The following is a 24,504-nucleotide window of genomic DNA, read 5'->3' as shown; positions in this document are numbered from 1 at the left end:
GGGAGGATCCAGTTGTGGTTCATGTAGGAACCAACGACATGGGTAGATCTAGGAATGAGGTTCTGCTGAGGGAGTTTGAGGAGCTAGGGACCAAATAAAAAAGCAGAACCTCAAAGGTAATAATCTCTGGATTACTATCTGAGCCACATGCAATTGGCATCGGGACAAACAGATTAGATGGTTAAATGCGTGGCTGAAAGAGTGGTGTGGGAAGCAGGGGTTTCAAATCATGGGGCACTGGCACTAGTACTGGGAAAAAAGGAGCTGTTCCATTGGGATGGGCTCCACTGAAACCAGGCTGGGACCAGTGTCCTGGCGAATTGAATAACTCGGATGGAAGATAGGGATTAAAACTAATAAGAGGGGGGAGGGTTCAGGTTTATAAGTCTAAAGAGAAAAGTCAAGGCTGTAGAGCAGAGTAGCGATTTGGGTAAAAACAAGTAGAGTGTGTCAGGAAGGGAAAAGAGTTCAACAAAGGTAATAAGGCATTAGTGACTAAGGTCACATCAGGGAAAAATAGTAAAAAGTTCAAATTAAAGGTGCTATATCTGAATGCACGAAGCATTCATGACAAGATAGATGAATTAATGGCACAAATAAAGATAAATGGGTTTGATCTAGTAGCCATTACTGAGATGTGGTTGCATGGTGACCAAGGTTGCAAACTAAATATTCCAGGGTACTTGACTTTTAGAAAGGATAGGCAAAATGGAAAAGGGGGCGGGGTTGCCCTGATAATAAAGGATGAGATAAAGGCAGTAGTGAGAAAGGATCTTAGCTCAGAAAATCAGGATGTAGAATCAGTATGCTGGAGCTAAGAAGTAACAAGGGGGCAGAAAACATTGGTGGGAGTAGTTTAAAGGCCCCCTAACAATAGTTATAGTGTTGGACAGAGTAGAAATCAGGAAATTAGAGGAGCATGTAACAAAGGTAATGCAATAGTCGTGGGGGACTTTAATCTTCATATAGACTGGGCAAACCAAATTGGCAAAAGCAGTTTGGAGAACAAGTTCCTGGAATGAATTGAAGACAGTTTTCTAGAACAATATGTAGAGGAACCAACTAGGGAACAGGCTATTTTAGATCTAGTATTGTGTAATGAGACAGGGTTATTTAGTAATCTTAAACTTAAGGATCCTCCGGGGCAGAGCGATCATATTATATTGCAATTTCATATTGAGTTTGAGAGTGATGTAGTTAAGTCTGAGACTAGGGTCTTAAATTTAAACAAAGTCAATTATGTAGGTAGGAGGGGCGAGTTGGCTAAGGTAGATTGGGAAATTAGATTTAAAAATATGAAGGTAGATAAGCAATGGTGAATATTTGAAGAAATAATTCATAATTCTCAATGAACATACATTCCCTCGAGGAAGAAAAACTCTATGGGAAAAGTGATCCAACTGTGGCTAACTAGAGAAGTTAAGGACAGTATTAGATTAAAAGAAGAGGCTTACAATGTTGTCAAAAAGAATAGTAAGCCTGAGGATTGGGAGGATTTTAGAAATCAGCAAAGGTTGACCAGTAAATTGATAAAGAGGGAGAAAATTAAATGAGAGTAAACTAGCAAGAAATATAAAAACAGATTGTGAGAACTTCTACAAATATGTAACAAAGAGATCAGCGAAAGTAAACGTGGGTCTCTTAGAGGCAGAGACATCATATTGGGGGATAAGGAAATGGCTTAGACGTTAAACAAATATTTTGTATCTGTCTTCCCAGTAGAAGACACAAAAAACATACTGGAATAAGTGGGGAACCAAGGGTCTAATGAGAGTGAGGAACCTAAAGTATTGTGGGGGGGAGGTGGGATCAGTCCATAAGCAGTGCTGGGAAAGCACTTCCTGCTGGATCTGGCAGCTCCTGCCTCCCTTTAGCTGACAGGTTTCCCGAGCCCTGGGAAACCCGGCAGGCCAGCGTTAAGTTTAAATGGCTGCCAAGCTTTGAGGAATGCAGCGTCACTGAAATATTAAAATCACTGACCCACCTCTCCAGAATGGGTTCCTCAGCCGCCCCTCAAACCCGCCGCGGTAAAGCCGGAAGTAGATGCATTCACGGCAGGTTGAGATTGGGTTTCACATTTTTAACAATTTAACCGCCACCCCGCCACCCCCGACCCTCTCCTATATGTCATGGGGGATTTAAAATCCCGTAATGGCTTTTGAACAATAATATTGCATATCCAACAACAATGTTCTTGTTTAAAAGGCTGCAGCATCAGTTTTATAGGAACATAGACTCATAGAAGTTTACAACATGGAAACAGGCCCTTCGGCCCAACATGTCCATGTCGCCCGGTTTATACCACTAAGCTAGTCCCAATTGCCTGCACTTGGCCCATATCCCTCTATACCCATCTTACCCATGTAACTGTCCAAATGCTTTTTAAAAGACTAAATTGTACCCGCCTCTACTACTGCCTCTGGCAGCTCGTTCCAGACACTCACCACCCTTTGAGTGAAACAATTGCCCCTCTGGACCCTTTTGTATCTCTCCCCTCTCACCTTAAATCTATGTCCCCTCGTTATAGACTCCCCTACCTTTGGGAAAAGATTTTGACTATCTACCTTATCTATGCCCCTCATTATTTTATAGACTTCTATAAGATCACCCCTAAACCTCCTACTCTCCAGGGAAAAAAGTCTCAGTCTATCCAACCTCTCCCTATAAGTCAAACCATCAAGTCCCGGTAGCATCCTAGTAAATCTTTTCTGCACTCTTTCTAGTTTAATAATATCCTTTCTATAATAGGGTGACCAGAACTGTACACAGTATTCCAAGTGTGGCCTTACTAATGTCTTGTACAACTTCAACAAGACATCCCAACTCCTGCATTCAATGTTCTGACCAATGAAACCAAGCATGCTGAATGCCTTCTTCACCACCCTATCCACCTGTGACTCCACTTTCAAGGAGCTATGAACCTGTACTCTTAGATCTCTTTGTTCTATAACTCTCCCCAACGCCCTACCATTAACGGAGTAGGTCCTGGCCCGATTCGATCTACCAAAATGCATCACCTCACATTTATCTAAATTAAACTCCATCTGCCATTCATCGGCCCACTGGCCCAATTTATCAAGATCCCGTTGCAATCCTAGATAACCTTCTTCACTGTCCACAATGCCACCAATCTTGGTGTCATCTGCAAACTTACTAACCATGCCTCCTAAATTCTCATCCAAATCATTAATATAAATAACAAATAACAGCGGACCCAGCACCGATCCTTGAGGCACACCGCTGGTCACAGGCCTCCAGTTTGAAAAACAACCCTCTACAACCACCCTCTGTCTTCTGTCGTCAATCCAATTTTGTATCCAATTGGCTACCTCACCTTGGATCCTGTGAGGTTTAACCTTATGTAACAACATAGGAACAGGAGTAGGCCATTCAGCCCCTTGTGCTTGCTCTGCCATTTGATAAGATCATGGCTGATTTTGTGATCTAACTCCATATACCTGCCGTTGGCCCATATCCCTTAATACTTTTGATTGCCAAAAAGCTTTCTATCTCAGATTTAAATTTAGCAATTGCGCTAGTATCAATTGCTGTTTGCGGAAGAGAGTTCCAAACTTCTACCACCCTTCTTGTGTAGAAATGTTTTCTAATCTCGCTCCATGGTATTTTCATGCAGTCTGTCTTGTTTTATAGTCCGCGTGCAGTTCCACTGAGTTACTGAATGGAAACGCTTGTCCATGAGCCAAGCAAAAGAAAAACTTCTGCAATTTTTTTGCTTAATACAGTTTCAGTACTCCCGTGTTATCTTATTGTTTCCCTTAGTCATTTCTTTCCCCAAGTAGTTAATCTGTGACCACTTGTCAGGTATACTATTTGCAATGTTTGTGCAAGCTGCACGTTAATCAAACTCAGTCAAAAGGTCTCACCTCATGAATTTTGTTACGACTTGTGACTGGAGTGACATACAAGTACAATCAAGTATGGGTTAATCAAAGATAGTCAGTATGGATTTGTTAAGGGAAGGTCGTGTCTGACTAACTTGATTGAATTTTTTGAGGAGGTAACAAGGAGGGTCGATGAGGGTAACGCGTTTGATATAGTGTACATGGAGTTTAGCAAGGCTTTTGACAAGGTCCCACATGGCAGACTGGTCAAAAAGTAAAAGGGAAAGTGGGTAGTTGAATCCAAAATTGGCTCTGTGGCAGGAAGCAAAGGGTACTGGTTGACGGGTGTTTTTGCGACTGGAAGGTTGTTTCCAGTGGAGTCCCGCAAGCCTCAGTACTAGGTCCCTTGCTTTTTGTGGTATATATTAATGATTTGGACTTGAATGTGGGGAGCTTGATCAAGAAGTTTGCAGATGATACAAAAATTGGCCATGTAGTTGATAGTGAGGAGGAAATCTGTAGACTGCAGGAAGATATCAATGGACTGGTCAGGTGGACAGAAAAGTGGGAAATGGAATTCAATTCAGAGAAGTGTGAGGTAATGCATTTGGGGAGGACAAACGAGGCCAGGGAATACACAATGAATGGGAGGATACTGAGAGGTGTAGAGGAATAAAGGGACCTTGGAGTGCATGTCCACAGATTCCTGAAGGTAGCAGGACAGGTAGATAAGGTGGTTAAAAAGGTATATGGGATACTTTCCTTTATTAGCTAAGGCATAGAATATAAGAGCAGTGAGGTTATGCTAGAACAGTATAAAACATTGGTTCGGCCACAGTTCTGGTCACCGCATTACAGGAAAGACGTGATTGTATAGAAAGGGTACAGAGGAGATTTACGAGGATGTTGCCAGGATTGGAGAATTTTAGCTATGAGGAAAGATTGGATAGGCTGGGGTTGTTTTCTTTGGAACAAAGGAGGCTGAGGGGAGATTTAATTGAGGTATATAAAATTATGACAGGACTAGACAGAGTGGATAGGTTGGACCTATTTCCCTTAGCAGGGGGGGTCAGTGACCAGGTGGCATAGATTTAAAGAAATTGGTAGAAGGATTAGAGGGGAGCTGAGGAGAATTTTTTTTCACCCAGAGGGTGGTGGGGGTCTGGAACTCACTGCCTGAAAGAGTGGTAGAGGCAGAAACCCTCAATTCATTCAAAAAGTACTTGGATGTGCACTTGAAGTGCCGTAACCTACAGGGCTACGGACCAAGTGCTGGAAAATGGGATTAAGCTGGATCGCTCTTTTTCGTCCGGCACAGACATGATGGGCAGAATGGCCTCCTTCTGTGCCGTAACTTTCTATGATTCTATGAAACAACATTCTGATATCGAGCCAGCTAAATGCCTCATCACCCCAGATGTTACGAAAATAAAGCTGTGTTAAATAACAGCAGCTGCTTCATGCAAACGGTACAGGGTGCATATTATGATAATAGTGTCTGCCAGTCATGAAACTAAGATTAATTATGTTACAGAAATATATATTATGCATAGTGTTATATAAGTTTGAGCCGAATGCATGTTATGCCAATTCCATACGTTGGATGGTGGATGGTTGACCTTTTAGTGTCGAGGTAACATTTTGGAATAAAGGTTAGTTGATAGGAATAGGGCTCATGGGGTTGGGGATAATATATGAAAATGGATTGAGGATTGGTTAATGTACAAAAAGCAGAGAGTAGGGATAAACAAGTCATTTTTGTGTTGGCAGATTGTAACCAGTGAGGTGCCGCAAGGATCAGTGCTTGGGCCTCAACTATTTACAATATATATCAATGACCTAGATGAGGGGACAGAGTGTAATGTATCCAAGTCTGCTGACGATGTAAAGCTAGGTGGGAAAGTAAGCTGTGAGGAGGACGCAAAGAGGCTGCAAAGGGACATAGACACGTTAAATGAGCGGGCGAGAAGGTGGCAGATGGAGTATAATGTGGGGAAATGTGAAATTATCCACTTTGGTTAGGAAGAATAGAAAAGCAGAATGTTTTTTTAAAAGGTGAGACAGTAAGAAATGTTGGTCGTCAGAGAATTTTGGGTGTCCTTGTACACAAATCACAGAAAGTTAACATGCAAGTACAGTAAGCAATTAGGAAGGCAAATGGTATGTTCGCCTTTATTTCAAGGGGATTGGAGTATGAGTAAGGAGGTCTTGCTGTAATTACATAGGGCTCTGGTGAGACCACACCTGGAGCACTGTGTACAGTTTTGGTCTCCTTACATAAGGAAGGATATACCTGCCTTAGAGGGAGTGCAGCGGAGGTTCACTCGTTTGATTCCTGGGATGAGAGGGTTGCCTTATGAGGCGAGATTGAATAGAATGGGCCTATACTCTCTGGAATTTAGAAGAATGAGAGGTGACCTCATTGAAACGTATAAAATTCTGAGAGGGCTTGACAGGGTAGATGCTGAGGGGATGTTTCCCCTGGCTGGTGAGTCTCGAACTAGGGGTCATAGTCTCAAGATAAGGGGTTGGTTATTGAGGACTGTGATGAGGAAAAATTTCTTCACTCAGAGGGTTGTGAATCTTTGGAATTCTCTACCCCAGAAAGCTGTGGATGCTCGGTCGTTGAGTATATTCAAGGCTGAAATCGATAGATTTTTGGACACTAAGGGAGTCAAGGGATATGGGGATAGGGCGGGAAAGTGGAGTTGAGGTCGAAGATCAGCCATTATCTTAATGAATGGTGGAGCAGGCTCGAGGGGCCTTATGGCCTACTCCTGCTCCTCTTTCTTATGTATTCTCCCATTTTTTATTAAGAGAAGGGGTTTGGGGGCTTTAATGTCAGCATTCTGACCTAAAATTTCCTCTGTAATCTGGGATTCAACTGTACGGCCCTTTCACCACTTCTCTGAGATCAAATAACCTGGAAACTAGCTGCTGTGTATATTTCACTGCCACTTCACGCAGTGGAAGTAAATTTTAACTTTGGGCAATGGTTTAAAGAAACCTGCCCATTTTACACCACACCCGATTTTACCTTTCATTGACTTCAATAGAAAGTAAAATAGAGCATGGTGTACAGTGGGCTGTTAATTTGATATCGCCCATTTTAGACCTTCACCCGTTTTACACAATCACCCGTTTTACATTATCTCCCAAAGTTCAAATTACTACCTAGTGTATTCACCTACTGAGACAGCAGGAAGGACCCCTCTGGTATTCTGGACATTTAACAAAACCTAATTTTTAAAATGCTGATCACATTCTGGAACTTTTGCCCAAGCCGGAACAAAATATTATTCTCTCCATATGTTTAATTTAAGGAACAATAACTGATGTTTATCACAATAAGATTACAGTGAGACCTGTTCTGTCATGAAAGGAAAGAAAGTAATCTTTGTACATAAAGAGTGCTGAGCCATACTGACGTGGAAGCAGAGGTAGATGCAGAGCTATGGAAAGAGAGTGGGGCATTGGAATGAGTTTTGGATTGCTCTAGCAAAAAGGCAGCACAGACACAATGAGGGCAACTTTAATCTAACCCACCCATCGGGAAATTGATGAGATTGGGTGCAATGCTGGGTTTACACCCTGCCCGATTTTACTCTCCATTGAAGTCAATGGGGAGTAATATTGGGTAGGGTGGAGACCCAGCGTTCCACCCAATCCCTTTAGTTTCCCGCATGGTGAGATAGGTTAAGTTTAAGCCTAATGAGCCAAATGATCTATGCTGTAAACTAGTTTGGGTCTGTGACATTGCTCCGCCTTTTCCAAAGGGAATTTGCTAAATTCAGTTTATAAAATAACTTCATACTGTGAAACAATGCTAACCGCATTTATATCACATAGCATGGTCTGATCTACTTTAGTGCTGTTAAAAATTATAAAATTGTGCTGTGTTTTAAGACCCATGAAAGTAGTTGGTAACAACCAAAACATATTGTCATAAGTATTCAGGATGCAATCCAGCAATTTGCATTCACTGGTGCCCTCCAGTACTGACCCTACCGGAGTTTGCACGGTTAGTAAATGGACACATAATTTGGCAGAGGCAAACGGACAAAGGACTCAATTACTACTGTCATTCAAACTAAGGAAAAAAGAACACAGAGGCTTGTGAGGTAGTACTGAGAATAGCAAGGAATCTGAGTGGAAGGCAAGGCATCATCAGAGAATGTATTTTAGCACTGTGGGTTATGGAATGAAACACTTGGTAAAATAAGGAAGCCACATGCACAGCCGCCAGTTGGAATTAGGAAGGCACATTCACATCTATCAGCTGGGATGAGGAAATCATAAGCGCAACTACTAGTTGGCATCAGGAAGGTACATGTACTGACAGCCCAGGAACATGCCAACTTCCCCGGTGTTTTAAAGATTTATGTATCTCGTGACTTTTAAACAAAATCTAACATTACATATAAGGGGTTAGAAGCAGCTATGTTAATGTTTTATTAACTGTATACAAAGGGGTAGAATTTGGCATGGATTTGCATGTTTTCTGGTTCCAAAATGGGCGCTATGAAGTGGAATTTTGCAGATCGTACCAGAAATGCGCTCAACACTATTCTGGTTTGGGAGTTTGATAGCCATCCCTCGCAGCCTCCGGAAATAAATGCAGGCGTCATTTAAATAAGTTAATAAGGGTCCAGTGCTTCAATCAGGAAGTTTTTATGAAATTGATGGCCACGCATACCTAAAACGTCACTTCCTAAACCCACCAAAGCAAGTCATTGTGGGAACAGTCAGCAAGTAGCCTGAACATGTATTTAAAGGGATCCTCATGCCCATCATGGTAAATCTCTGGTTAGTCATTTTAAGCTTCTAGGGTGCTTCTGTTTCGGTAAGGGTTTGATAATACTTTTGCAGATTGAGTTTTTTTTTTATTCGTTCATGGGATGTGGGTGTCGCTGGCAAGGCCAGCATTTATTGCCCATCTCTAATTGCCCTTGAGAAGGTGGTGGTGAGCCACCTTCTTAAACCCCTGCAGTCCGTATGGTGAAGGTTCTCCCACAGTGCTGTTGGGAAGCGAGTTCCAGGATTTTGACCCAGCGACGATAAAGAAACGGCGATATATTTCCAAGTCGGGATGGTGTGTGACCTGGAGGAGAACGTGCAGGTGGTGTTGTTCCCATGTGCCTGCTGTCCTTGTCCTTCTAGGTGGTAGAGGTCATGGGTTTGGGAGGCGCTGTCGAAGAAGCCTTGGCGAATTGCTGCAGTGCATCCTGTGGATGGTACACACTGCAGCCACGGTGTGCCAATGGTGAAGGGAGTGAATGTTTAGGGTGGTGGATGGGGTGCCAATCAAGCGGACTGCTTTGTCCTGGATGGTGTCAAGCTTCTTGAGAGTTGTTGGAACTGAACTCATCCAGGCAAGTGAAGAGTATTCCATCGCGCTCCTGACTTGTGCCTTGTAGATGGTGGAAAGGCTTTGGGGAGTCAGGAGGTGAGTCATTCGCCACAGAATACCCAGCCTCTGACCTGCTCTTGTAGCCACAGTATTTATATGGCTGGTCGAGATAAGTTTCTGGTCAATGGTGACTCCCAGGATGTTGCTGGTGGGGGATTCGGTGATGGTAATGCTGTTGAATGTCAAGGGGAGGTGGTTAAACTCTCTCCTGTTGGAGATGGTCATTGTCTGGCACGAATGTTACTTGTCACTTATCAGCCCAAGCTTGGATATTGTCCAGGTCTTGCTGCATGCGGGCACGGACTATTTCATTATCTGAGGGGTTGTGAATGGAACTGAACACTGTGCAATCATCAACGAACATCCCCATTTCTGACCTTATGATGGAGGGAAGGTCATTGATGAAGCAAACTGAAGATGGTTGGGCCTAGGACACTGCCCTAAGGAACGCCTGCAGCAATCTCCTGGGGCTGAGATGATTGGCCATCAACAACCACTACCATCTTCCTTTGTGCTAGATATGACACGAGGAGAGATTTCCCCCTGATTCCCATTGACTTCAATTTTACTAGGGCTCCTTGGTGCCACACTCAGTCAAATGCTGCCTTGATATCAAGGGCAGTCACTCTCACCTCACCTCTGGAATTCAGCTCTTTTGTCCATGTTTGGACCAAGGCTGTAATGAGGTCTGGAGCTGAGTGGTCCTGGCGGAACCCAAACTAAGCATCGGTGAGCAGGTTATTGGTGAGTAAGTGCCGCTTGATAGCACTGTCGACGACACCTTCCATTACTTTGCTGATGATTGAGATTGCAGGGCATGAACTGTTTTACAGGATTTCCTTGTTCAAAAATAATTAAAGCATTATTTTTACTTTATTTTTCTCTCATAGAGCTTATTCTATTTATCCAAATCCCTTTCTGTTTAAAAATATATATTTTTTCTATATTATCCATTGACTACGGGATTACAACATCCATTTTGGAAGTGGGAACCATTTTCAAAAGTTGATCTCTGATTGGCTTAAAAAACAGCTCCAGAGGTATTTTTAAAGTTCATTGTGCTTTGGAGCTTTGGAGTTTAGGATTTAAGACCTCGTTTTCAGCCGATAAATGTGATGGATCTAATGTTGCATGCGATTTTCTAAAATCAGTGTTGCACCTTTGCTGGACAAATTATCCGGGTGATATAATACCTTGATAGTGGATTAAAAAGGGGGAATCCTGTATAAGCCCTGTAACTGGCACTTTGAAATTGGGTCATTAAAGATGCTGCAGTAACTCAGCAAGAAAAAACGTAAACTCAAGATCAGAGAAAGAAAAGAATATTACATTTTCAAGGTTGGTGTTTACCTCTTTAGTAAGTGAATCAGTCAATATAATTCACACACATTAGTCAATTTTTGTGCTCTTAACAACTGGCATTACCAGGGCACGTATAACAGATGCAGAACAAAACTTTCCCCACTCTGTTCCAACACTAAACTTTCAATCCAATCTCAAAACGTCAACGGCTACTACACCCATAAGCAGTGTGAAATTTTACATTTCCTACCCCAGCCATCCCCTTTATTTTAATCTCTAATTTTTAGGGACATATTGGTAAAGTTATTAATATTTGCATTACTATTATTAAACTAACTTGGTGATGTCCAGGGACACTAGCAATGAGGCGGCACAGTTGGTATACACTGCCCACCCTGTGGGAAGCTAGATTCTAATCCATCCCAAATTGCGTTATGTTTTCTGGTTTTTACTCAGATATTTTCTTCAGTTCAGCATCTCATACAACTCCCATGGGTGAGCCTTTATTCCTTATGAACTGGAGGGTGCCTTTACCTGCCCAAGATCTGGTAGTTTGCCGCAAATCCAGGGGTCAAACAGAAAACCTTTATCACTGCATTTCTGCTTACTGGTTATATTATGTGCCGCTTGACTTCAGAAGGCAGTAGAATAAAAACTTCACTAGACCATGGCTTAGGCTATAAACTGCCAAATAGATTTATTAAACAGTAAATGGATAAGTGAACATACAGTAGCTACAAAAGCTGCAAGCTGAACTATTCCTCCTCGAAAGAAAATAACAGTTGTATCTGCTATAATAAACTTCAATGTGAGCTGGAACTGGCTCAAGGTCACCTTACAGATTGCTGATAATCTTTCACAGAGTCTCTCTGTCCTATCTCTTTGACAGCCTCAGATTCACTACTTAATTGGAACGAAACAGGTTTTTCCAAATTTACTGTGGACAAAGAAAATTTAAATGTGTAACTCTTAAACTCAAATAAAGCTGCCAATAAAACATGTACTCAAAGAAAACCTACAAGGTATTTGTATTTCAATTGAATGTGATGGACTCTCCCTCGGATATTTGACCAGACATAACATTGATATTCTGGGGCTATTATAGTAAATCACGTTGGGCCATTTCTGTGAGTGAACATGGTTTTAAATCCTGTATGTACCATTACAGAAAGAAAAAGCCAATATCACCATACATTATATATCCCTTCTCTGTCAAATTTGTGTTTTATGTGAAAAGAGTTTATGCAATCTCTTCTTTGTTTCCTGGTGGTCACAAACACAAAGCACAAAACTACTCAGACTTTGGTACAACTTGACAATAAAGTAGCAACCTCACTTAGGAAATAAGAACATGTGTTAAATTAAAATGTATACATACACTGGTGCACTAGTGGTGTTCAGGTTTCAACTGCTGTGGTGCTTTTTCTTTTAACATTTGTCTTCAGGATGTGGAAGAAGCTGACAAGCCAGCATTTACTGCTCATCCTTATCTGCCTTGAGGTGGTAGTGGCAGGCCTTCTTCTAGATTCTCTGCAGACTTTGTTGTGATGGCATTCCCATGATAGTATTAGGAAGAGAATTTCAGAATTTTGTCTCAACAACAATGAACAAACAGTGATATATGCGCAAGTCAGAAGTGATGGTGTTCCCGTGACATTGGTTCTGTTGTCCTTCTTGGTGGTAGAGTTCATGGGGGAGGTAGATGTTCTCAAAGTAACCTTGGTGAGTTGCTGCAGTTCATTCTGTAGGTAATACATATTGCAGCTACAGTGTGCTGGTGATGGATATTGAATCCAGTGGCAGGGGCACCAATCAAGTGAAGTGCTCTGTCCTGGATGGTGTTGAGGTTCTTGGGTATTGATGTGGATGCAACCCTGCTCTTGCAGCTAATGTATTGATATGGGTTAGTCCAGTTAAGCTTCTGATCAATGATGACTCCCAAGATATTGATGATAGGGAACTTGGCAATAGTGGTGCTATTGAAGGCCAGGTGAGGTGTTTGGCTTTTTTTGTTAGAGATGGTCATTACCTGGCACTTGTTAGGCTAAGCCTGGATGTTGTCCAAGTCCTGCTGTAGGCTGACAGGGGCTACTTCTTTATCGGAAGAGTTGTGAATGGAGCTGAACACAGCAGAATTGTCAGTGCACAGTCCCATTCCTGACCTTATAGTGGAGGGAAGATCATTGATGGGGCAGCTAATTATAGTGGGGCAAGGATGCTTCCCTGACAAACTACCGTAGCGATGTCCTTGATCTGCAAGGATTGGTCTTTGACAAACAAGACCACCTTCCTTTGTGTCAGGTGTGACTCCAACCACTGGAAGATTTTCTCTTCAACTCCCATTGACCTCAGTTTTGCTAGAGCTCCTTAGGATCATACTCAAGTCAAATGTTGCCTTGATTTTGAGAGCAGCTATTCATAACTTGCCTCTGCCATTTGGCTCTGCACGATGGCCAATGGCCATTCACTAAAGTTGCTCAATAAATGAAGCTACATTGATGGAGCAGAGTAGTAAAAGGACATTGATTCTATATTCAACCACTATTGGAGCTGCAGGAGTTTTTGCAGATTTAAATGTCATCTGTAAGGACAAGTCTATAAAATGTGAACAAAACTATATTTTGAAACATTTGTATGGAATTTTCCCTATTAGTACTGAGAGCTGACCACCGAAGGTGAGTGATGAGAAAAGGATCTGGGTATTTGAGATGTGTTGCTACTGTCAGCCCCTTTTGGACAGCAGGCTGTACCACTGATTAAATTGTGTCTGATATGGAGTTGATGGTAAAGATGTCCAGTTCCAGCCTTGCAGTTCATGGCAGAGATAGAGAACTCACACATCACAAGTCGATGGAAAGAGATGGGGCTGTCCCTAGACATCATGGTTTGATAACACCAAGGAGTGGTGTGACAAAAGATTCTGACCTGTAGTGTTACAGCCCACACTAATGGGACTGGCAAAACCAATGCACCTATAGCTTCCAATTGTCCTTGATGAAGGGTAGATTAAAGGAATGGAACCTGGAGTCCTTTTTTGTACCAAAAGTGTAACAAGTGCCGCAATTACTGACTTTGATCAGCACTTTCAACTAAAAAAGAACCAAGCAATGAATATTTTGTCCCTGCAACCTGGGGCTTAACGGAGTCATGTTACTTGTGCAGCAAAAGATGGGCAGACAAGAGTGGATGATTTGGAAAGGCTATAGAAAGATGTAGATGATAAATGTTTCTATAGTAACAGTACAAAGAGGCTATTGGAGAATTTAAAAGATTTTCTGTGACCAGCACTGGCATGTGGCACTCACCAAGCAGCCTGAGGCTTCACAGCTTTGTTAAGCTAGAAAACAAAACAATTCCCCAGTTTCCAAGTGATATCTGTGTGCCTAATCTCTTCATTTCTAGTCATTCATTGTTTATCTGCTTTCCTGTTGTATCTGATCCCATGTGGCCTGTTGCAGCTATATCCTATCCCACTGATGAACTTCTTGACAGTATCAAAGGTTTATTTTATTTCTTTCTAGGACTAATTTCCTCTGATTTTATTTATGGTGAGTAACGCACAAATGTAGGCAAGTTAATAAAATGTCCAACTTGTTAAGTGGCAGGTGGCTTTGTCATGTGTTGGAGAACTGAGACTTGCCCTTTATTTGAGTTTACTTAATTGTCAATAATATTGACATCCTTTTAGTTGGGTGCAGTAAATATATTATAATAGGAAATGAACAGTTTAGTATTGATCACCCAATTACGAATCTCGTTGTGAGCCGTTAATAGAATTATTTCTCATTGATTATATATTAACTATTCAATATTCACGTCAGTAGTTAATCTGAATGAGTAATAAACTACAATAATGTTAATATCATTCCATCCTTAATGCGTGATTAGCAATACCAACTGCAGAGCAGAATTAAACTGCTATAAGTGGTATTATGAAGAAGTTTTGCTTGGCATCAAGCTAAAGCTGTCGAGTAAATCTGGAGTCAGGGCAACCTGGCTACGGAGCAAGATTCCCTCCTCTGATTAAAATTAGAACCCTGGAATAAAATACAGAACTCCCAGTCTGTATGAAAGTCCTGATGTAAGGTTGTCAGTGTTACTGAAGGTTCCTTTTAAATGCCAGGAAGGAGATAAAAAGAGGAAAAAAAACTGGCAATGCTTGAGATCTGAAATAAGAATAGAAAATGCTGGAAATACACAGTGGATCGGTCAGCATCTGTAAAGATAAACGACATCTCAGGTAGAAACACTTCATCAGAACTGAAAAAGGAAGGCAGGCAATTCCATTTGTAAAGATTAACTGGTCATTCATCTCATTTGCTGTTTATGGGCTAAAACAAAACCAAAATACTGCGGATGCTGGAAATCTGAAATAAAAACAGAAAATGCTGGAAAACTCTCGGCTGGGACGGCAGCTTCTATGGAGGGAGAAACAAAGTTAACATTTCAGATCGATGATCAGAGTTATCTTCCAGTTCTGATGAAAGGTCATCAATCTGAAATGTTAACTCTGTTTCTCTCTTCACAGATACTGCCTGCCCTGCTGAGTGTTGCCAGCATTTTCTTTTTTTATTTATTGTTTATGAGGCCTCTGTTTTACCACATAACAGTGACTGCAGTTCAAAAAATAATTGTGAAGATGTGCTAAGTAATCCTTAAACTGTGAAGCACTTAGGGATGGCCTGAAAGAATAAATGAACTAGCATTTACAAAGCACCTTATTATATCCTCAAGGTAACACAAAGCGTTTTACAACCAATGATTTACTTTTGAACTGTAGTTACTGTTGTTATGTTGGCAAATGCAGATAGGAAGACCTACAACAGCAAATGAGATAAACTGAGTTAATCTGTTTTTTGGTGATATTGGTTGAGGGTGAAATGTTGTCCTGTATACTCAGAAAATTCCCTGCTCTTCTTCAAATAGTGCGATGGGATCTTTTACATCCATCTGGAGAGGCAGGTGAGGTCTTGATTCAATGACTCATGCAAACGATGGTACCTCTGTTGATGCAACACTCCCTCTTCACTGCAATGAACTGTCAGTCTAGATTATGTGCTCTAGGCTTGGAATGGTACTTGAGCCAACAGCTTTCAGATTCAAAGGTAGGAGTGTTACCAATTGATACAGAGGCTGGATTTCCCTCTATCCAGCAGTGCAATAGAAGGGCAGAACTTTTGCCCATCCCACTGACTCTGCCATAACCCCAACTCATTTTCCTGGATTGCAGATAATTAGACAAGCAGGGTGGGCTCCCCGCAGGACTCCTGCTACCGAGAAAGAGGCCACTGCTGCAAGTTATGTGGTGCTGCAGTGGGGTCAATACCACAGCACCAGAAGACGTCCGCTGCAGCAATTAAAGGCTTAGCGTCCTGAAGATGAAAATGGCCGCAGTTTTTGTCAGTTTCCACCTCAGCAAAGGTACGTTCTGGGGCCTGTTAGGAGGAAGGGGAGGCTTTGTTCTTTCATTGATAGAATTTGTGGTCTTATCACTGCTACTTTGTGCCCTTGCAAGCACAGGGAAAAGCAAAGAGAAACAAAGGAACCAAGAAAAATAAACAGTAAGGAAGAGATGGCTTGATCATATTGGGTGGTCATGAGAATTGATGGTGGCTGTTGAGAAACATGTGGCCCAGACAATGAGAAAGGATGGCAGCTGCAAGAGCTGGGCACCTTAAAAGATTAATAAGTTCTCGGAAATTGATTCTAGCCTTGGATCGATGCAGGTTAAGTTAATTTTTCTTTATTCCTCATTCGTGTATTCTCAGTCCTACGTGCACATATGTGCAAGTCAGCTGCAATTTGGGTCTAAATTCCAGTATGAAATATGCAGAAAAGTCATATGAAAACTCATAAAGGGAGAATTTTACTTCATTTTATGGGGGCTACAATACAGATGATAAGTCTGATCTTAAACTGGGAACTTTGTAGCTCAAATTTATTAAAACATTTCCTCTATGGATCAATTCAGAATTCACAATCTACCTCTGTCTAATCAGCGGAAGTAGATGCAATATGAGTTTTTTTTAAACTAAGACAAACTTCGTGAACTTGTACAATGCTACAGACAGGTGACAGGCCAGAGGCTGTTGCAATATGACATGATACAATGCTAATTTCTAATGCATTCATTTTGTACCACAAAATTGGTATGTGCCAGAATGGGAATGTGCTGCGTTGCTGAATTACATCTGGCATCAAAAAGAATACAATGGATCTATATAGAAATATGGTGTGATGACTTACTTTTGCAAGACTTCCCATCATTCCCTAAGCTGTAGCCAGTTCTGCAACGACAGGTCCTTACTTTGTGGCTGCTGCTGAGTAGGCAGATGTGAGAGCATCCTCCAGGTTTGCCGTACAGATCCAACTCACAAGCATGACTTCTAACTGAGAAAATCAACGAGAAAGTGCTTTTTAGACAGAGAACAGGAAAATCAATTTATTTGAAGATGGAATGTTTATGATGATAATCCTCCACCTGAAACATGCAAATGTAAACCATAACCAATCCTTCATTCATAAATAACTGACTGTGAAAAATAAATTGAGAAAGTGAATTTAATTAAATTTGACATTAAACCCTATAATCCATTGAACAGTTTTCAAGATATTATATTATTGAGTGTGTGTGTTTGCGCGCGTGTGCACACGAGTGTGTTTGTATGTATTTGACACAAAATACGGAATAAGACACAGAAACAACAACAACAAAACAACTTGCATTGTTATGGTGCCTTTAATGTATTAAAACATCCCAAGGTGCTTTACAGGAGTGTTAATCAGACAAAATTTGACACCGAGCCACATAGAGGTATTAGGACAGGAGACCAAAAGCTTAGTCAAAGAGGTAGGTTTTAAGGAGCGACTTAAAGAAGGAGTGAGGTAGAGAGGTGGAGAGGTTTAGGGAAGGAATTCCAAAGCTTAGGGCCTAGGCAGCTGTAGGCATGACCTCCAATGATGGAGCGATGAAAATCGGGGATGTGCAAGAAGCCATTTATTAAACATTCATGGCTATCCAAGTCAGCTGCAATTTGGGTCTAAATTCCAGTATGACAGACTTGGGAAAATTTCTTGAAACAAGCTGTGCCAGAAAAATGCTGAATGCATCCAATTAATACCCACTGAGCTTGATCTAGAAACATCTTGTAATATTTTTGCCATAAAATTAATTTGTGTTGTGTTTTGCCTTGCAGCAAAACACCATCTCTACTGTCAAGCACCTGTAGCTCTCTCCCTCCAGATCTACCATGATGCAATGTATACACAAATTGGAGATAAATTACACAGTTGGCCTTTTTGAACCATTTGCATTATTGGTCAGATGCCACCAAAAATTGAGCTATGAGCTGCTAAATGGAAGCAAACATTTATTATCAAAACAAAGCACACTGCAAATCAAATCCTCCAAAATAATATAAAAATGCAAAAAATGGGCAGGGTACCAGGAGAATATAAACCGGGGTCTAAAAATATCTGGAAATATTTGTTCCTGAAATAGTGCTCCCATAAGTTACCAAATGAAAAACATTCACAATTGACTACTTTGAAATTACTGGGATTCCAGTGAACTGTTCAGCATCCATTCAGCGCTGGGGGCAAACAAAAGAAGATCACTATGAATGTATTTTGATGTTCATTTTTTTTTACATGCATGCTCAAATTAAATATTTTATTTTACTCAACAATGTACGGTTGTATCAATAAATCTAAATAAATTAGCTTACTTGATGTGAAATCAATTTTACAAGGTAGCTGACCAGGGGACAAAAGCTGTTCATATTTGAATACAAATGCTATAGTAGCCTGTGAAAACAGAGGAGCACTGAACCTGAGCTGAGATCTTACCTTAGAGACAATGACAAGCTCATCAGGTGAACTATTACAAAGATGTGTTTTCCCTTCCCTGAATTTTGCATATTTGTGAAAATAGGGAGTTTAGCCACTTATAATGTTATATTCAAATGCAAATTAATGTTGGTTTTATGATTCAGCACCTTGTAAAGTTGATTCCTTTAATACAATCAGGTTTATTTAGCTCTTGTAATATGTTCAAGGTACCATAGAACAAAAGGAAATGTTTAAGTATGTAAATAAAAATGAGATGATTTACACACATACAACACTGTTGCTTTTTTGCATTAAACACTCAAAGCAATGTGGGTACTTCATTAGGATTCTAGTGTTGTTAATGCAGTCTGTGTTTCAGAATTTAACACAGACTTCATTATAAATGGGTTCAGACCTCATATGTTCACTTTACTACAAATTCCTTGGGGAATATATCAAACAAAGGTAGCAGAAAAACGGATCTTTTTTTCCTTTCCGCCATTCAGGCAAAACATGTCAGAAATAGGACCGTGCCTGAACATTTGGGAAAATGCAAACAAAAAGCAGACCACAAATATTTTGAAAACCCAGGCCCAATTTTAGAATGTGTCAAGAAAACAGAATGATCATAAAGAGAAATATTTTTTGTTATAAAATGAGTGATAACATTTTAAATATACTTTAAATATTATCTCAATTGAATCCCCTAAAAACAGCAATACATTTTATTTTCATGCTATTGAACCCATAATGAAGCTACAATGTTAATAGATAGCATAGTCCAATAGTTTTGCCCAGATATAAAGGTAAATTTTGAGAGCCCACACACTGTTTCCAATGCCTCACTCACAGTCAGTGTATGTTGAAAATTCACAGAAACTGCCTGCGATTCTGACATACTGTGACTGAATGCAAGGCCACACCAGCATCAATAAAGTTACCTTACAGTTTTCTCTGTTTATGTATATTTATACTCAGCAAGTTGAAAGATGGTACCAGAACACCTTTTGACTTTTCTCACTCCGAGACCTATTATGACACTGGCCAAGTGTAAAGTAAAACTCCCTCAACTCTGCCCCAAGCATATATCTTAACCTTAACTTCAGAAGACCGACCTCTGCATTATCAATTTCCCTCACCAGATGTCCTTATGGCCTGTCTGAGTGAACCTGACAATTCTATGGTGATTAGGAATGGAGTTGAGATTATCCAACCTGTTTCATGTTGAGCTTGCAGACCAAAAAGAATTTCATCTCATCAATTTGGAGTGAATTCAATTCTAGCTCCAAGAGATGAAGGGACAGCATGATAATCCAGTTCCCTTTAATAATTTTTGTGCATAATTTTATGACTAAAAAACAAACAAGATTTTGATGTGTTAAAAATATTTTTATATTGATATTGGCATCTCACAGCATTTTAAATATCTAATGAAAGTTATTACATTTATTACTTTTAATAAACATATTTCATTACATTATCAGAATGTAATTTAATATCTTTATTGCATCATGCTGTGTACTTTAGTTCCTAAATACATTTAATAATTGTAGATACACAATAATTTTGACACATTAATATTGCAACAGTTAAAAGATCACACTGGACATGTAAGTACACAATTACTAAATGCCCAGCATTAATTTTTTTAAAAGATTTTCAAACAGTCTTGGAAAAATAATTTGGTTGTTGAAAACACTGCCTTGCTTTTCACAGAAAAGGGAGTATTTCCTTTCTGCCATTTGAATAAAAAATTTTTTTTTTTCTTTTATCCAGTTTTGGATATCTTTTCTTTTAGATAGTATCAACAAGATAATGTGCATGTTAGAAATTAGATAAAATACACAAAACAAATCGAATTTCCCAACTGATGGACCCTCAAATAATACCATTAGTTACGAGAGTATAAATGTTTAACAGAAATCTTAACCCATTCATTTAAATTGGGTTAAATGACTCTGCTAAAAATAATGAAAGGAGGAAATTCAAATGAATGTATTAAGCATTCATACATTAGTATCCCATGTATAATTTTATTTTGAAGGGAACATAAAGCATGGTCGTTTATTTTAGTTTTGGTGTTGGTTTATAAATGATATTACAGTCCCTATTGGTTAAGGAAAACTATTTGTCTTGGGTATTTGTAACAAGTCCTCCATTTTGTAATCCATTGCTGCTTCGAGCAGGGTTATTACTTGACCTGGGACCTTTCGATGAATTCATTAAGGGGAAAGCAAAAGCATAAAATTATAATAAATTGAATTTTAATGTTGAACTTTCTAAATTATATATGTTATAAAGAAGGCCTTGCTAACATTATTTAAAAAGCATACACTTTATTTTTTTTTCCTGTTGATTTTCTGAATATCTTTCTACAAATTGTGACTGCCACTGGAAGTACTGACTTAGTGAAGTAACTGGGCTATGAGGGAACTAAAGATGTACGTCCAAATTGTGAGGTGATTTAAAACTACTGTGGGTTAACAATGACATCTATTGATGCAATTTCAGCTCCTTCACAAGGTAACTTCATGTAAACTGTAGCTTGCAATGACATTTAACTGTTTGATTACTAGATGAAATGTACTCATAGTTAGGCTCCCTCTTTAATGAATGCGGCTATGAGCGTGATGATGTGCAGTTAAGAAAGGCGTAGAAATCCGATATGATCTTAAATTTGATCTGTTCTGCATCACTTGATGAAACAAAGGGTTTGCTCAGTTTAGGAAAATAACAACTCTTATTCTTCATGTGTTTTTTTTTCTCTCCTCCTCAAACTCAGTGATCCTGCTGGGAAAGCTATCACAAACATATTAAAGGAAAGCATGGGGTTTTTACTTTGATACTTGTGGTGTGACTCCCTGTGGTCAGCAAATGCTGCCATTTGGAGCTAAGCAATAATGTTTGCTGCTTTCTGCAGTTCTGAGCAGTGATCTTGGATTTGCTCCAGTGTAAGTTCATCTGCCAAACCTGAGAGTAGTTTGGAATTCTGGCCAAAATATAGCTTTTTTGTAAATTTTATGAAAATTCAAAGAAAATTTAACATTTACTTTACAGTACCTTAAAACATATTTTTAACAAGATCAGTATTTGGTTGTTACTCAGATTTTATATCCAATTGTCCTATTATTTTGCTTACTCATTGGTATTTCTAATGAATAAAAAATTTTAAAAACAGTGCCCACTTTTCATATACAATCCTTTGCTTATAGAAAATAAACATTAGGTCAGCCCTGTCTGTAAAGCGGGAACTTAAGTTAACATTCAGATTTCCAACATTTAGTTTGTTTTAACTCCTTTTTCTTTTCCTTATGGAACTTTCCAGAATTTGTCTCTTTTTAGAATATCTTTCAAATTATTCAAAAAATAGCTGCAGTTACAAAGGCTCAGTTTTTGTAAGTTAATTATTGATGCATATCTGTTCCTCAAAGGATCAAAACAGCATTCAGTTCAAGTTTTAAAATAGTTCCAGAAAGAAAAAGTAGCAGTTATTTCAAGATTTTTGTGGGCTGTTGGTATAATTTGAAACTCAACTCAAGACATGCTTCATTCACCTCCAGTGTTATATAGTCGCAAATCATACGATAATTATGGTGGGTGCCCTCTTCTGATTTCTACTCAAGAGTCTGCAAAACCCTTAAAATTTAAAATCAGATAGGCTAGTGGTATTGCAGTGGAACGGGCAATCTGAGTATGCAAGTTGGGCAAATTGTGAGGGATTAATTTAAAAAGGATAAATACAGTCAAAATACATTTTAAGGCCTGGTACATATTTAAAGGGACTAATACCTGTTTTATACCTCTGCCCAGGACGCCTAAAAAAAGGGCGCAACTAATTCAGCAGTGGGACCAACACCTGCACAGGTTAGGGACAGGCTGTCCCACTGCTAAATTGGTATGCTATGAACACATTTTGCGCCCAAAAAATGTGGGTTTGCCTACTAATTTCTACCCCAAATATACAAGAACATAATTTCAATATTATAATGCACAAAATGCAGCATAGCACAATTTCCCATCTGTTTTGGAGGAGATTTTATTGACTATCTGGGACTGCTTGAAAGTCAGGTTTTTTCTTTCCGAGGAGGAAGGCCCAAATGTGGCGTGAGAGCCGGACCTGAGAGAGACCATAAAACGGTGCGAGAGCAGGGCCTGAGAGAGACCGTAAAACGGTGCGAGAGCGGGGCCTGAGAGAGACCATAAAACGGTGCGAGAGCAGGGCCTGAGAGAGACCGTAAAACGGTGCGAGAGCGGGGCCTGAGAGAGACCGTAAAACGGTGCGAGAGCGGGATCTGAGAGAGACCGTAAAACGGTGCGAGAGCGGGATCTGAGAGAGACCGTAAAACGGTGCGAGAGCGGGACCCGAGACCAAAAAACGGTGAGAGCGGGGCCTGAGAGAGACCGTAAAACGGTGCGAGAGCGGGATCTGAGAGAGACCGTAAAACGGTGCGAGAGCGGGATCTCAGAGAGACCGTAAAACGGTGCGAGAGCGGGATCTGAGAGAGACCGTAAAACGGTGCGAGAGCGGGATCTGAGAGAGACCGTAAAACGGTGCGAGAGCGGGATCTGAGAGAGACCGTAAAACGGTGCGAGAGCGGGACCCGAGACCAAAAAACGGTGAGAGCGGGGCCTGAGAGAGAACATAAAATGGTGCGAGAGCGGGACACGAGAGAGACCATAAAATGGTGTGAGAGCGGGACCCGAGAGAGACCATAAAATGGTGTGAGAGCGGGACCTGAGAGAGACCATAAAATGGTGTGAGAGCGGGACCTGAGAGAGACCATAAAATGGTGTGAGAGCGGGACCCGAGAGAGACCATAAAATGGTGTGAGAGCGGGACCTGAGAGAGACCATAAAATGGTGTGAGAGCGGGACCTGAGAGAGACCATAAAATGGTGTGAGAGCGGGACCTGAGAGAGACCATGGGCTCGATATTGCCAGGGCTGCGGGTTCGCGGCGGGGGGCCCACGCGCCCGGCGAAATCAGTCTGCCCCGCGCGCGATCGCAGCCTAATTGGATCCACTTACCTGGTGTTCCGGGTTCCCCACTACTGAGCTGCACGTTGGGCGGACTGCGCATGCGCAATAAGGTCTGTCAGCTGGAGGAGCTCTATTTAAAGGGGCAGTCTTCCACTGACTGATGCTGCAACAAATAGGAAAAATTACAGCATGGAGCAGCCCAGGGGGAAGGCTGCTCCCAGGTTAATGATGCCTCACTGCAGGTATCATTAGATGGGGTGAGGAGGAGGAGTGGACAGAAATCTTCCCCCTAGCGGGCGGGAGGAAGCGGCCTGCCTCTGCCACCAGGAAGGCCTGGCTCGAGGTGGCAGAGGAGGTCACCTGCACCACCAACATATCGCCCACCTGCATACAGTGCAGGAGGCGCTGCAATGACCTCAGTAGATCAGCCGAAGCGAGTACACTTACTCATTCTCCTACACTCCGTCTGCCACGTCACCGCCCCCACCCCACATCTCCTTCTGCACTGCCAACACTACTCTGTCGCATCACCCCTCACACCCACTCAAACCCCATCTTCATCTTACCTGCACTTACTCACCTCGCCAGTACTCATCCCGCCACTACCACTCAACCCAATCCTCATACAATCTCATGGCTCTATCTCATACTCACCCTCTCGTGCATCTCTTTTACGGTCAGCCTCACTCAACCTGTCACTACCTGTGCTGCAGCCACAGGGCATGCATCACATATGTGCAGTAGGAAGCGCAAGGCAAACGTGTTGTGAGCATGAAGGGGATGCACAAGGGTGTTTGAGGGTTTGTCATGGTTTTTACTCATATTTAATTTCTGACCAACTCACATTACATATTATATTGGCACCACTACTGCCACGTCTTTGCGAATCTTGTCTGGTTTGTGCAATAATGCCCTTTCCTGAGGATCACAATGAAGACCCACACCTGATGCCACCCATTGTGTCACTGCAGAGTGGGTGTAGGTGTATTTGCAGGGCTCTTTTGTGCAGACGACTGAGAGACGTCGACGATGTCCCCAGTGGCACCCTGGATGGATGCGGAGGAGAAGTTGTTGAGGGCAGTGGTGACTTTGACAGCGACAGGTAAGAAGATGGTGCTCGGGCCAGCCGGGAGCAGCTCGG

General features: G+C 41.1%; 1 protein-coding gene across 1 annotated transcript in view; it reads right to left on the bottom strand.

Annotated features, from left to right (window-relative positions):
- LOC137323576 (low-density lipoprotein receptor-related protein 1-like) overlaps nucleotides 1–24,504 on the bottom strand; it is a 1,400,855-nt gene that overhangs the window by 714,344 nt on the left and 662,007 nt on the right. The window contains exon 10 of the mRNA XM_067987196.1: nucleotides 16,801–16,944. Coding sequence (XP_067843297.1) covers nucleotides 16,801–16,944 — 144 coding nt within the window. The remainder of the gene's footprint in view (nucleotides 1–16,800; nucleotides 16,945–24,504) is intronic.

The sequence above is a fragment of the Heptranchias perlo genome, chromosome 7, assembly GCF_035084215.1.
Source record: "Heptranchias perlo isolate sHepPer1 chromosome 7, sHepPer1.hap1, whole genome shotgun sequence".
Taxonomy (NCBI): domain Eukaryota; kingdom Metazoa; phylum Chordata; class Chondrichthyes; order Hexanchiformes; family Hexanchidae; genus Heptranchias; species Heptranchias perlo.
Note: the sequence above shows the minus strand (reverse complement) of the source record. Positions and strands in the feature narration are given on the sequence as shown.